The sequence below is a fragment of the Trematomus bernacchii genome, unplaced genomic scaffold, assembly GCF_902827165.1.
Source record: "Trematomus bernacchii unplaced genomic scaffold, fTreBer1.1, whole genome shotgun sequence".
Classification (NCBI taxonomy): domain Eukaryota; kingdom Metazoa; phylum Chordata; class Actinopteri; order Perciformes; family Nototheniidae; genus Trematomus; species Trematomus bernacchii.
Window position 1 is genome coordinate 713,864 of NW_022987564.1, and position 14,801 is coordinate 728,664.

The 14,801-nt window shown below is 41.3% G+C and overlaps 1 protein-coding gene across 1 annotated transcript in view; it reads left to right on the top strand.

The window, feature by feature from the left end:
• The window catches only part of ptprua (protein tyrosine phosphatase receptor type Ua), a 246,712-nt gene extending 232,125 nt beyond the window's left edge, over positions 1-14,587 (top strand). The window contains exons 26-31 of the mRNA XM_034125463.1: positions 186-335; positions 3,131-3,445; positions 5,630-5,755; positions 10,797-10,954; positions 12,831-12,966; positions 13,817-14,587. Coding sequence (XP_033981354.1) covers positions 186-335; positions 3,131-3,445; positions 5,630-5,755; positions 10,797-10,954; positions 12,831-12,966; positions 13,817-13,879 — 948 coding nt within the window. The 3' untranslated portion in view covers positions 13,880-14,587. The remainder of the gene's footprint in view (positions 1-185; positions 336-3,130; positions 3,446-5,629; positions 5,756-10,796; positions 10,955-12,830; positions 12,967-13,816) is intronic.
• Positions 14,588-14,801: the final 214 nt, after the last annotated feature.

Sequence of the window (14,801 nt, forward strand, 5' to 3'; positions counted from 1 at the left end):
CTGCGAGTGGGCATGGAGATTTTGAGAACGTTTGACACTTATGACTATTAGTCAACATTCAACAGCAGTAATTAAATTCTGCATTGTGCTTCACAAGTGGGCAATTAATGGTTAGGAGGCTCATAAGTGCAGCAAAGGCTTGTGGGTAAATGTGTGCATGTTTTTCCCTGCGCGTTGTCTCTCAGGAGCAGTACGTGTTCATCCATGACGCCATCCTGGAGGCGTGTCTCTGCGGAGAGACGGCCATCCCCGTGATCGAGTTCGCTCTGACCTACAAGGAGATGCTGAAGGTCGACACACAGAGCAACACCTCGCCCATCAGAGAGGAGTTCCAGGTACACACACACACACACACACACACACACACACACACACACACACACACACACACACACACACACACACACACACACACACACACACACACACACACTATTTATATTTTAAATCGTGTCTAAGTGATGACTTTTGCTTTATCACACATATTCTATAACCAAGAACTCTAATCTTAAAGAGGCCATTTTCTGCTTTTTGAGGGGTTTCCCTTTCCTGTATTGTGTTCTATAGTTTTAAGTGCATGTAAATGGTCTGGAAAGGCTCAAATTCAAAAGAACATAGTGACATCACTATGTAACACTGGCTGCTTCTATTGGCTAGCGCTCCAACACATTGTACGTGATAGGCTAAGGGGGCGGGACATCTCTAAGCGGTTGACCAATCACAACAGAGCCGGCCAGTTAACCAATCAGAGCAGACTGGGGTCTGGTTTCAGACAGAGGGTGAAAAGAGGTGCTGCAGCACAGGCAGTATGAGAAAAATAAAGAGCTTTTGAACATTAAAGCATGGGAGACATGGTCCCAGTAGAGACACTACAATACTGATATACACCTGAACATCAGCAGGAGAGGACTCTTTAAAGTAGAGACACTACATACTGATATACACCTGAACATCAGCAGGAGAGGACTCTTTAAAGTAGAGACACTACATACTGATATACACCTGAACATCAGCAGGAGAGGACTCTTTAAAGTAGAGACACTACATACTGATATACACCTGAACATCATGCAAAGTAGAGACACTACATACTGATATACACCTGAACATCAGCAGGAGAGGACTCTTTAAAGTAGAGACACTACATACTGATATACACCTGAACATCAGCAGGAGAGGACTCTTTAAAGTAGAGACACTACATACTGATATACACCTGAACATCAGCAGGAGAGGACTCTTTAAAGTAGAGACACTACATACTGATATACACCTGAACATCAGCAGGAGAGGACTCTTTAAAGTAGAGACACTACATACTGATATACACCTGAACATGAGAATAACAGGGCCCCTTTAAGTCCAGTAAGACCTTATGGTTACCCTCCCCCACCTCCCCTATCATGATACAGTATGTAATGTTTCCCCAGGTTACAGCCAGTTATAATCATGTCATTGATTGGTTGACTTTTTGCCAGAGTAATTAAAATGTTTCTTTCCACCCACAGGACAATTACCCTCCCTCACAAAGACAGCCTCTTATAATTGCAAAGTGTAGTCTCGATGCAATATATGAAACGTATTTATTGAAACCAACAGGAGCCATTCACAAAATGAAGCTTTAGATTATCAGTTCATTTCAATTCCCATTGCTTCATAATGTGCTTATTCATAATGTATGAGATTTGGCTGAACGTGTTTTCATCCAATAAGCCTTGAGGGGATCTTGTCTGATAATTAATGTGTTTTTAAAGTGTCTCAGAGATGATTTGGAGATAGTGGTGCTCATCATGCATTGACAGTATTTTCATCTTCTCTGTCCATCTCTGTTTGATCCCATTTCTGTTCCGCTGCGTCTGTCTCCTCTTATCAATGTCTCTTTTCTCAGCCGTTTATTTTATCTCTCCATCTAGAATCAAAGTTTTAAACACGCCATCAACTTTCCGTTTTTTTGAGTTTCTGCAGCCTAAAAAGGAGTCACACCTTTGCCTAAAGTTATCCTATTTCACAGCTATATCCACATCGTTCAAACATACAAAGGAAAAGGAAAATTAAAAATAAATAAATACAAATAAAATGGAAAGATAGAATAATAATTTAAATAATATTTCTGCTTATAATAATAATGCAAGCGAAAAACAACTTTTTAGGAAAATATTAATAAAACATATTTAAAAATATATAATAACAATATTTTAATTAATAAATAAATAAAATGTCCAATATAACTCAAAATGAAAGGCAATGTCTCTACCTTTTAGTACATGTACTTGTTCTTCGGATAGATGTCCCCTAAGTCCTTATTTATCCTGAGGGAAATTAGGTTTTATGACCGACACTCTTCAGCTTTAGTTAACCACAGACCATATTTCAGGATAAGAACCAAAAACACGTTCAAAAAACCATTAACCTCCAAATGATCTAACCATAGTGCTAAAACCCTAACTCTCATTTCAGGTTACGCACTCATTCCTGCACCACATGTCCACATGTTTCTATTCTATTCTATTCTATTTTATTTACCTGTACTATTTTAACTGTTTTGTTGTGTTGCACTGTCGGAGGAGCCTGTGACCTAAGATTTTCATTGTCATAACTAAACTGTAGCTATCAGGGTTCTTACGGTCATTAAAAACCTGGAAAAGTCATGGAAATTCAAAATGCTAATTCCAGGCCCTGGAAAAGTTATGGAAATGTAACTAAAGTTGCATCAAATATCATTTATATTTTATCTAATCGCCGAAATAGTAATACTATAATGATAATAAATACTGTATCGTATAGTAATGAAACGTAAAATGGCATTTAACTGACGAGGTATTTTGCTGGTGAGAGATTTTAGTTGCTTTAGCGTGTAGAAGCTAGTAAGCCTACTATTGGATTTGTTTTAGATAGGCACAACATGTTTCATATGCAGACCTTATTTTCCTGTTTCATGTTCAAATAAACTATTTTCAGTGGTACCGCTGAGAAAGAGTAATGTTTTTGGTCATGGAAAATTAGGTAAAGGTCATGGAAAAGTCATTGAAAATCATTGGTGAAAAAGTGTATGAACCCTGAGCTATGTACACATGACAATAAAAGCCTTGAAACTGAACCCTTCTTAATGATCTCCCCTCCTCCTCCTCAGACTCTGAACTCTGTGACCCCCCACCTGGACGTGGAGGAGTGCAGCATCTCTCTGATGCCGAGGAACCGAGAGAAGAACCGCAGTATGGACGTCCTGCCGCCGGACCGATCTCTGGCCTTCCTGGTGACCGCGGAGGGCGAGGGCAGCAACTACATCAACGCAGCGCTGGCCGACAGTTTCCTGCGACCGGCCGCCTTCGTGGTGACGCCGCACCCCCTCCCCGGCACCACCACCGACTTCTGGAGGCTGCTGTACGACTACGGCTGCACCTCGGTGGTGATGCTCAACCAGCTCAACCAGTCCAACTCCGCCTGGGTAAGAACAGAGGCTGGAGGTCACACACATGGTGATGTTATTAGTTTCTATATTTTTTTATTTGTAAGTTAGCCCTTTAAAACTATCTCTCAACTGGATTTGAATTATTACCAGTTACACATTACTCCGATAGGGCTAGCGAACTACAACTACCACTGCTGTTGATGATTACTTATTATTTCTCATTATTAACTTAGTATCTCAAATTAAGGACTTGGTTTTATAAACAATGACCTAGTATACAAAAATGACGATTTATTATCCTAAAATAATATCTCAAGTATCTCAAAATTGGTGACTTGATATCTAAAAAATAATGACTAACCATCTTATCAGAATGAGAACCCAACTCCAAATATAAGTCTCACTCGTGATTTTGAAATAATAATTCAATATTTGTATCATTGATGCTTCTTTTATCTCTGGGCTGCCGTACATTATGTCATGGTGTAACACGTGGAGACTTGCGGTGACAAAATGCCATTTATATCAACCTTTCCTTCAGAGAAGACAGCGAGCACAGGTCATCACATGTCCGGCATTTAAAAAGCTACAAACCACACATCCACCAGCTTAATTTACACGAACAGCACGGCATTACCACCTCCTTATCTACCCACCCCCACACACACACACACACACACACACACACACACACACACACACACACACAACACACACACACACACACACACACACACACACACACACACACACACACACACATTAGAGGTTAGTTCTACCGCCTCCCTATCGCCCCTCTGTCATGTTGAATTCCCGCTCAACATCTCCACCATGCCTGTCAGCTACAGCCTGTCCTTCCTCCTCCGTCTTCTTCTTCTCGCTGCCAGTGGACTAACAGTTCACACCCTCACACACACACACACACACACACACACACACACACACACACACACACACACACACACACACACACACACACACACACACACCCTCACACACACAGTTTGCCCCCGTGAGTCGGAGCTGCCTGTCTCCTGTCTGAATGTATAAATATTTATCTCCCTTCGTGCCCAAAGTCACCTGTTAGTGCCCTTCTGTCATTGTGAAATGCCATTATCACTTCCCCTCGACCCCCCTTTCAATCCTATTGGCTGGGGGGGGCTTGTCTTTAAATCGCATTGACAGGAGACCTTGCCTTTTTTATATATATATATATATATGCGTACGTCCCACCTCTGGGGCTGACTTCCTGTTTATCTCTGGCAGAGGCCTATCCGTTCATTTATTACGTGCTAATGCTAATGATTTCCCGCTCATGGAGACTTCCCTGCAGGCGGACGGCGCTCATGGGAAGAATTGTTCCTGCTTGTGTGTTTTTTTTAGCTTGTTTAATTTACCGCAGCTCTTTGTGGATAATCGTTGTCATTTAGGCTAATTGTGTCTGCTGTCAATACTCAGGTGTAGTTAGCATCAGAGCTGCTGACTCAGGGGTTTCTAACGCCGCCAGCAACAAGGGAGAAGGACCTTCTCTACTTTCTCTCTTCTTTCCTTCCCTTTCTTTGCCTCTCTACTTACCTTCTTTAATCCTTACTTGTACTTCTCTTTCCTTCCTTTTCATATTCTTCTTTCTCATCTACTTCATTTCCTTTCCTCTCCTCTCTCCTTTTCTGTTTCCTTGTTCTCCTTTCCTCTACTTGCTCTTTCCTCTCTTCTCTACTTGTTTCCTTTCTCTCCTCATATCCTCTCTCCTTTTTCATCTCCTTCCTTTCTTATCATTCCTTTGTCTCTACTTACTGTCTCCCCTCTCCTCCTCTCCTATCCCCTCCTCCTATCCCTTCTCCTCTCCCTATCTCCTAATCTCCTTCTCTCTATATCATCGCATAATTTCCTTCCTTTTTCCCCCCTCCTATCCTGATTCCTTTTTTCTCATCTCTTCTTTCCTTATTGTCCTTCCTGTTATCACCCCTCTCTCCTTGTCCTCTCCTCTCCTCTCCTCTCTCATTTATTGTATGTATCTTTGGTCATAAGTCCTTTGCCAAGAAGAAGGATGTTTACACACGGTTGAACTCTTTATGGACAATCTGCAGGCTTTAAGTCAGTTTTGTGCTGTCGGTGGCGATGGATCTGATTCCTAAAGCTGTGTTTGTTTGACTGGTTGGGTTGTTTGTACTCTTTAAGTTGAATAAAGTGACTTTGAAAGCCTCTCTCCTTCCTCCTCAGCCCTGTCTGCAGTATTGGCCTGAGCCCGGGTTGCAGCAGTTTGGTCCGATGACCGTGGAGCTGCTGACCAGAACGGCCGACGACGACGTGATCATCCGGCTTTTCCGGGTCCAGAACATCACCAGGGTACGTAAAGAACACATAATGAAGATTACATACAGATTCAATTAGAGATACTTGAATACATCTGTTTAATCAGGAGCCACATCTCATCACAATACCAGTAAAACAACCTTTCAGATATCCAGATTAACAAATCAGACGCTCACCTGTACAATATGCTAAAATCCAAACATTTCCAAAATAGCGTAACATTGTCTTGAGTGCAATCACACTTATTTGTCCTTATAAAACAGTTTGAATTTCTCCACATTGTCCCAAACTAATTAAATAAAAGCTGTAATTGTTAAAATTTAAAAGCCTCACTTAACTCGACTTCACATGTCAGTTTGAGACAAAAACTGCCGTTCAAATGTTTAATTTTCTTATTAAATGACATGTTATTTTATATATTGGCTTATGGTGTGGGCATTAACGGTGGAGAACTGTTCCCGCTCTGAGTTGCTGTGGGCGGCATTTCCTGGATCTGAATGAATCCAATATTTCCACGAGCGTTAATGAAGCCTGATAATAATGTAATGATTCCCAATGGTGACCTGAGTCTGCCGGCATGTATGGTTCGCAGCTGGAGGAATCATTTACATCATAATAAAGCAACTGTATACTAATGTTATTGGTAACGTAACGTACCAAATATCTTAATTGAATGACTTGGTACCTCAAATGATTACTAAGTATCTCTAATAATGACTTTGTATATCAATATAAGGAATCAATATCTCAAAATACTGACTAACTATCTCAAAATAATGACTTGGTATCTTTTAAATACTTAGAAACCTTCAGAAGAAAATCATAAATATCTCCCAAAAATAACAAACTTCCCTGAAAGATGACCTAGAATCTCAAGTAAATAACTGAGTGTCTCAAAATCGTTTACGTTTCTTAAAAAATTACTTAAAAATAAGGATTTAGTATCTTCAAATAATCAACCTCGATCTCAAAATGTGATACTTTCTCAACAAAATTATAACAATCTAAAAAAAAATATATTTCACTAACATAAAATCCTATGACTCTTTTAATAATCATGATTCAAATTCTCTGAAAAAGACTGAAAATGTAGTCTTGATTTTGACCTTATCCATAACATATATTTCCAGATGTTCTTGTGCTGCTGAGTGTGTGAGTGTGTGTTGGTTGTGAGTGTGTGTTGGTTGTGAGTGTGTGTTGGTTGTGAGTGTGTGTTGGTTGTGAGTGTGTGTATGTTGTGAGTGTGTGTATGTTGTGAGTGTGTGTTGGTTGTGAGTGTGTGTTAGTTGTGAGTGTGTGTGTTGGTTGTGAGTGTGTGTATGTTGTGAGTGTGTGGTGTTGGTTTGTGAGTGTTATCGTCTGGTTGGTCGAGGTGTGTGTTGGTTGTGCGGTGTGTATGTGGTGAGTGTTTGTTGTTTGTGAGTGTCGTGTAGGTGTGAGTGTGTGTATGTTGGAGTGTGCTGTTGGTTTGTGTGTGTGTATGTTGTGAGTGTGTGTCTGTTGTGAGTGTGTGTTTGGTTTGCGTGTGTTTCGTTGTGCGTGTGTGTGTTGGTTGTGCGTGTGTGTCTGCTGTAGTGCGCTGTGGTGTGTGGTTGTGCGTGTGTGTTGGTTGTGTGTGTGTGTGTTGGTTGTGAGTGTGTGTGTTGGTTGTGAGTGTGTGTATGTTGTGAGTGTGTGTTGGTTGTGTGTGTGTGTATGTTGTGAGTGTGTGTATGTTGTGAGTGTGTGTTGGTTGTGAGTGTGTGTTTGTTGTGAGTGTGTGTTGGTTGTGAGTGTGTGTTGGTTGTGAGTGTGTGTTGGTTGTGAGTGTGTGTTGGTTGTGAGTGTGTGTATGTTGTGAGTGTGTGTTGGTTGTGAGTGTGTGTATGTTGTGAGTGTGTGTATGTTGTGAGTGTGTGTTGGTTGTGAGTGTGTGTGTTGGTTGTGAGTGTGTGTATGTTGTGAGTGTGTGTTGGTTGTGAGTGTGTGTTGGTTGTGTGAGTGTGTGTTGGTTGTGAGTGTGTGTATGTTGTGAGTGTGTGTTGGTTGTGAGTGTGTGTTGGTTGTGTGTGTGTGTGTTGGTTGTGTGTGTGTGTTGGTTGTTGGTGTGTGTTGGTTGTGGGTGTGTGTTGGTTGTTGGTGTGTGTGGTTGTGAGTGTGTGTTGGTTGTGAGTGCGTGTTGGTTGTTAGTGTGTGTTGGTTGTGAGTGTGTGTAGGTTGTAGGTGTGTGTTGGTTGTTAGTGTGTGTTGGTTGTTGGTGTGTGTTGGTTGTTGGTGTGTGTTGGTTGTGAGTGTGTGTTGGTTGTGTGTGTGTTGGTTGTGTGAGTGTGTTGGTAGTGAGTGTGTGTTGGTTGTGAGTGTGTGTTGGTTGTTGGTGTTGGTTGTGAGTGTGTGGTTGTGGGTGTGTGTTGGTTGTGAGTGTGTGTTGGTTGTGAGTGTGTTGGTTGTGAGTGTGTGTTGGTTGTGTGTGTGTGTTGGTTGTGAGTGTGTGTGTGTTGGTTGTGAGTGTTGTTGTTTGTGTGTGTTTGTTTGTTGTTTTGTTTTTTTGTTTTGTGAGTTGTTTGTGTTGTGAGTGTGTTTGTTTTTGTGGTGTGTTGTGTTTGTGTGTGTGTTTTGTGATTTGTGTGTGTTTGTTGTGAGTGTGTGTTTGGTTGGGTGTGTGTTGTTGTGAGTGTGTGTGTGTTGGTTGTGTGTGTGTTGTTGTGTGTGTGTTGTTGTGTGTTTTGTTGTTGTGTGTGTGAGTGTTGGTTGTGAGTGTGTGTTGGTTGTGTGAGTGTGTTGGTTGTGAGTGTGTGTTGGTTGTGTGAGTGTGTTGGTTGTGAGTGTGTGTTGGTTGTGAGTGTGTGAGTGTTGGTTGTGAGTGTGTGTTGGTTGTGAGTGTTGGTTGTGAGTGTGTGTTGAGTGTGTAGAGTAGTTTAACTCCCGTCCTCTCACCTCAGTAGATGCTTTCAGCCACTAGTTCTCCTTTAGTGGACCAACTCCTCCTAGTTATACGCCTCCTCACCCAAACATTCGCCTCCCCTCCTACACCCGACCCCTAAACAATTGGACAACAAGTCAGAAACTTTCCCACAATGCTCTCTGCAGGATCAGGACGCGGACACAGAAACCACAGAGCGAGACACCGATAGCCTCTTACCCAAGAAGGTACTCCACGGTCCAGTAGATGCAGCAGTACATGACATCACTTTATATTATATTAATATACATTACATGACATAAGTGTACTTTCATTAGTATATTTGTGTTTTGAAGGCTTCCCTTTTTGACTAACTAATGATCTTTCGGTGAGCTTTAAAATTGTGAAAGCTGTGTTTCTTTGGATCATCTATAAGATCACTCACATGCCCCGATTAAATTATGAGCAGTGAATTCAATCATCAAATGATGGCCATGAAATGTAATGTTGTGTAATGAAGCATTTCCTCACATCAAGTTCAATCAACCGTGAAGATACAAACGGCAAGAAACCTGCAGGAATATTTGTTTCAATATAAGTTGATCCTCTTAAATCCTAAATACTCAAATACGATGGTTGTGTATAAAATATGACCTATTAATTTATTAGATTTCATTGACCAAGCTGCAGTCCAAACAGGTGGGTTTTCAGTCAGTCAAGGTGCTACTTGATCGTGGTATTGATAGTTCTCATGTTCCTTCAAATAAAGGTACCTGTAGAGTATTTCAACTTCAATAGTCCCTGTTTCCAAAGATTCAGATGCTTTATTATTATAACAACTACTACGTAATTGTTGCCTAATGACACTTTAAATCCCAGGCTTCTCCAACAATGCAACATACAGCCAGTGGCGAGCCGTGAGCTTTATACCTAGGCCCTCTGACCCCCACCAATTCCCTCGAAAAAAATTAAAAAAAATAGTTATTACGTCGCAGCGTATACTTCAGCGGAATATCAAAACAACGGCCCAGGGTGCAAAACGCATCAATGACAGCGACCCTCTACCACACAAAACAACACCTGTGAACCCAATTTGTGTTCTTTGACATTGAAAATGATATTGCATTGTGTTTGTTACTTTCGTTGCAGTTGTATGTCTAAAGTGTAATTTGCCATGCTTTTATTTTGAAGGCGAGTTCACGCTGTTGACAGGAAGTTGTTGTTGCTATGGAAACAAGAAAAGTTTCACAGCGGGCGGAACTTGTCATAAAGTCCGCGATAATAAAACCCACCCATTTAGAGGGAAGATATGATTGGTCAATTGTACTGTCATTTGACATTACTCTCTCGTTCAGTTACTATAGTGGACCCTCTGTGAATCGCAGAGAGGCCCGCTACAGACATTCAAACAGAGACTGAACAGGCAGATTCGAAGGATTTATTTCTTTGGAAATGTTATTTTAAATACAATTAAATCAAAACTAATGAAAAATATAACAAAAATAATATTAAAAAAATATATATTTAAAAAAAATATATATTTTTAAAATGTTTTTAAATATTATTTTTTAGAATATCTTAGGCCCTCACAGAGGGCCTAGAGGGCCCTGACGGCTCGCCACTGCATACAGCATAAGAAATAAAAGGAATAAAATCAAATAGGCAAATGCAGTAATAAGTATTTTGTATACTTAAAGAAGGAAATAAGACAATGTTCTTCAACTAGAAGTAATTACAGCAAATCCCACGTCTATATTCTTTTTACATGACCCGTCATAAAATCAATGAATGCTATTTTTATTATTAATATTGAAAATCGTTTTGAAATCACAGTTAGAAACACATTACAAGACTGACAGAAAGAAGACCCACTGTATTTGGTATTTTAAAAGAGCATTTTGGATAACTTTAAAGACTGATTTCTGCTCATGCTTCAACTCTCAGATACAGTCTTTTCCCCTATTCATAAAAACAGTGATACCTTTTATATATTTCAAGTCCAACTTTAATGTGGTGGAAACTTTCCCAGCCAATCAGAAGTGAGAGCCGGAGCTCCACAGTTGGAGAGTGTTGACAGAACCCCCTCAGGCTGAGAGTCTGAGAGAGTCTGAATGATGTATGCTCAGAGGTTTTAATGCATATCTGATGTTTCATGTTGGAAACTAAAAATCCCCTCTCCTTCCTGTGCGTGTGCAGCTGCAGGAGGGCCAGCTGCTGGTGCGTCACTTTCAGTTCCTGCGCTGGTCTCCGTACCGCGAAGTCCCCGACTCAAAGAAGGCCTTCCTCAGCCTGCTGGCCCAGGTGCACAACTGGCAGATGGAGTGTGAGGACGGAAGAACCATCGTACACTGCCTGTGAGTCTTCTTACTACCCATCTGCAACACATGTGTAGCTGTATAGAGTGGAGCAGAGATGAAGTATTTTTGTAGGCCAATCATTTTATTTGTACATGTTTTTTTGGATTATTGCAACGTTTATGATACTTACACGTTTTCATCAGCAGGATAATCTCCACATATTAACAAGACTTTATGATTTCTGAAGTAAAAAGCTAACGTTAGGCTATAAAGGAACTACAGCACGGTCACATGACTTCATGTCACCACCGCTAAGCTAAAGGCGGCTAATCTTGGGCTATAAAGGAACTACAGCACGGTTACATGACTTCATGTCACCACAGCTAAGCTAAAGGCGGCTAATCTTGGGCTATAAAGGAACTACAGCACGGTCACATGACTTCATGTCACCACCGCTAAGCTAAAGGCGGCTAATCTTGGGCTATAAAGGAACTACAGCACGGTTACATGACTTCATGTCACCACCGCTAAGCTAAAGGCGGCTAATCTTGGGCTATAAAGGAACTACAGCACGGTCACATGACTTCATGTCACCACCGCTAAGCTAAAGGCGGCTAATGTTGGGCTATAAAGGAACTACAGCACGGTCACATGACTTCACGTCACCACCGCTAAGCTAAAGGTGGCTAATGTTGGGCTATAAAGGAACTACAGCACGGTCACATGACTTCACGTCACCACCGCTAAGCTAAAGGCGGCTAATGTTGGGCTATAAAGGAACTACAGCACGGTCACATGACTTCATGTCACCACCGCTAAGCTAAAGGCGGCTAATGTTGGGCTATAAAGGAACTACAGCACGGTCACATGACTTCACGTCACCACCGCTAAGCTAAAGGTGGCTAATGTTGGGCTATAAAGGAACTACAGCACGGTCACATGACTTCACGTCACCACCGCTAAGCTAAAGGCGGCTAATGTTGGGCTATAAAGGAACTACAGCACGGTCACATGACTTCACGTCACCACCGCTAAGCTAAAGGCGGCTAATGTTGGGCTATAAAGGAACTACAGCACGGTCACATGACTTCACATCACCACCGCTAAGCTAAAGGCGGCTAATGTTGGGCTATAAAGGAATTACAGCACGGTCACATGACTTCAAGTCACCACCGCTAAGCTAAAGGCGGCTAATGTTGGGCGTGATGGCGTTTAGTCTTCTCATTTAGACACTTGTTAGCAACCACCATTTTTAAATCCACCAGTGGGGTATTTACAGAAGTATTTTTTGTCATAGAATTACAATCTCTTCAGCTTGTGTTAACCACAGAACTTATATCAGGCTAACAACCAAAAACACGCTCCAAAAATCATTGAGTTACAGACCAGGGGACAGGAAGTGGCAAATGCTGACTCATTACTAGGTTTAGGACTCATTCCGCTTGGTTAGCGCTCCAACACATTGTACGTGATGGGCTTAGGGGCAGGACATCTCTTAGCGGTTGACCTATCACAACAGAGCCGGCCAGCTAACCAATCAGAGCAGACTGGGCTCTGGTTTCAGACAGAGGGTGAAAAGAGGTGCTGCAGCCCAATATATGTCCTCTTTAATAGATGTTTCTTCTGTAGCTCTTATTTAATGGTATTCAGCACCTCTGAAAACTTTCTCAGTGTTCGTATCTTAACTTTAGTTTTGCCCCTCGTCTCGGTGTCGGGCTCTTTGATCTCAGGAGGTCAGGCGGCGTCAGAACTCTCAAACCCGATTAAGTCCCCGCTCCTGTATTTTAATGAGTACTTTACTCAGATATTCATCTTAAAGTCTTCCAGTTGGCCTCTTTCTGACAGCATGCCTGATCTCTGCTCACTGTGACATGTCTCCAAGTCTCTATCAGGTCACTCACGTGTTCTGTGTTTGTGTTTCCTGTCTGAGCAGAAATGGTGGCGGTCGCAGCGGGACGTTCTGCGCCTGCACGATGCTGCTGGATATGATCCGTCACCACAGCATGGTGGACGTCTTCTTCTCCGCCAAAACGCTGAGGAACTCCAAGCCCAACATGGTGGAGACGATGGTGAGGAAGCGGGGGTCTCAGATCTTAATTAATGCAACATTTCCTATCTTTTACAATGCTGATTTTAGAGAGGGAATGTCAGGGACGTAAGAAACTGCTCTTCTACTGATATATGAAATAGGCTACCTTCCCAAAAATATAAATTAATTTACATTCAAGATCAAATAGAATAAGAATGTTTAATAAAAGATACATTTAAATAAAAATAAAAGTTTTTTTTAACATAAATATATATTAAGAAATATTAAATACAATTTAGTTAAAAGTTAATCAAATAGAGATATTTATATAAATACAAAGAGTAAGATGTCAAATAAAATAAATAATAAAAACAATTATACTAACATGAAGAATATACAGTATAAACAATGCTAGTGCTATTTAACACAAATTATGTGTCTTAAAATGTTCCAAAGGGGGGTTCGTTTAGCATGAACACTTGAAATAACTAAAGGATAAGTTAACAAAGAAAGTAGAAAGAAAGTGAGGTCAAAGAAAACTATTTCTGCTAAAAAGTGAGCAATGATTGAGAGTCAGAGCTAAACATTTCAGATGTGTGTATCTCACACTGCTCTGTCACTTTCATTCATGTACCTTTGTTATTCATGTTTTATTATCTTTGCTTTTAAATTAGTGTTTTTAAATGCCATTTTATAATATGTTTCTTAATGTCTTTGAATTGTGTGGAAATGTGCTACATAAATAAACTTGCCTTGCCTTGCCTTGCCTTGCCTTGCCTTGCCTTGCCTTGCCTTGCCTTGCCTTGCCTTGCCTTGCCTTGCCTTGCCTTGCCTTGCCTTGCCTTGCCTAAATAGAAAATAACCTTTGTCTTCTTGTGTTTTTGTTGCAGGAGCAGTACAGGTTCTGCTACGAGCTGGCCCAGGAGTACCTGGACTGCCTGGAGGTCAGATAGCGACGCTCCCTCCCCCAGGAGAAGATCTGCTCCTCCACGCCTGGAAGAAACGCTGTCCACCATAAAGACTGACAGAAAAACCTCGCTGGACATCTTGTATCATACTTCTGAGTGACACCCTTTCCGCTGCCCCCACCCTCCTCCTGTCGTGCCGCTTCACATCTCTCAGAACCAGTGACACTGGGAGTCATTTTCTACACGAGGACCACGTCAGGATTCAAAGAGCTCAGCTGTTTCCTGCCTTACTGCGAACAAACACTGAAGGAAAACACAGTAACTGCTGTTTTGTGTTTGTTTGTAACACTGTAAATGGTGCAATCTGTCGTACTGTACTATATTTGACTTTATGGTGGGTGGGGCTGAAGGTGAACTGAGGGTGAGATCTGACGGACATGTGTGTACAGTAGAGTTGTATTGGACCTAATTTCTCTTTATTTATTTATTTTCTGTGTATATAGATGTTTTCTTTCCTCCCGTCCCCCGGGTGTTTCTAGATGTTCTCGACGTCTTCTCAATGTGCCAGTCCATCCTCTCTGTGTCTTCAGCTTCTGCATGCCCAGTCTTTGTGTTTCATGGCAGTGTGTGAGGGTCTGCTTCAGGAGCTGCGTAAGAAATAACCGCGTGTTGCTGTCAGAGGACATCTGTCGCTTTCTAAATTTGTATTTATTCAATGTGTTTTATTTTCTAAATAGTGTATAAAAACAGGAAAGTAAATAAAATATGTTGTTGCTTAACAGCCATGTTTTCCTGGTAGATTTCTTCTCACTGAGAGGCTATAGAGGTGATGGATAGATTGCTTACTAGCCTACTGGGTCTTCAAAAGATGCAAGAATTTCAAAAATCATGACAAAGAGATAGGGCTGCACGATTTTGGGAAAAAATCTAATTGCGATTTTTCTGACAAATATTGCGATTGCGATTC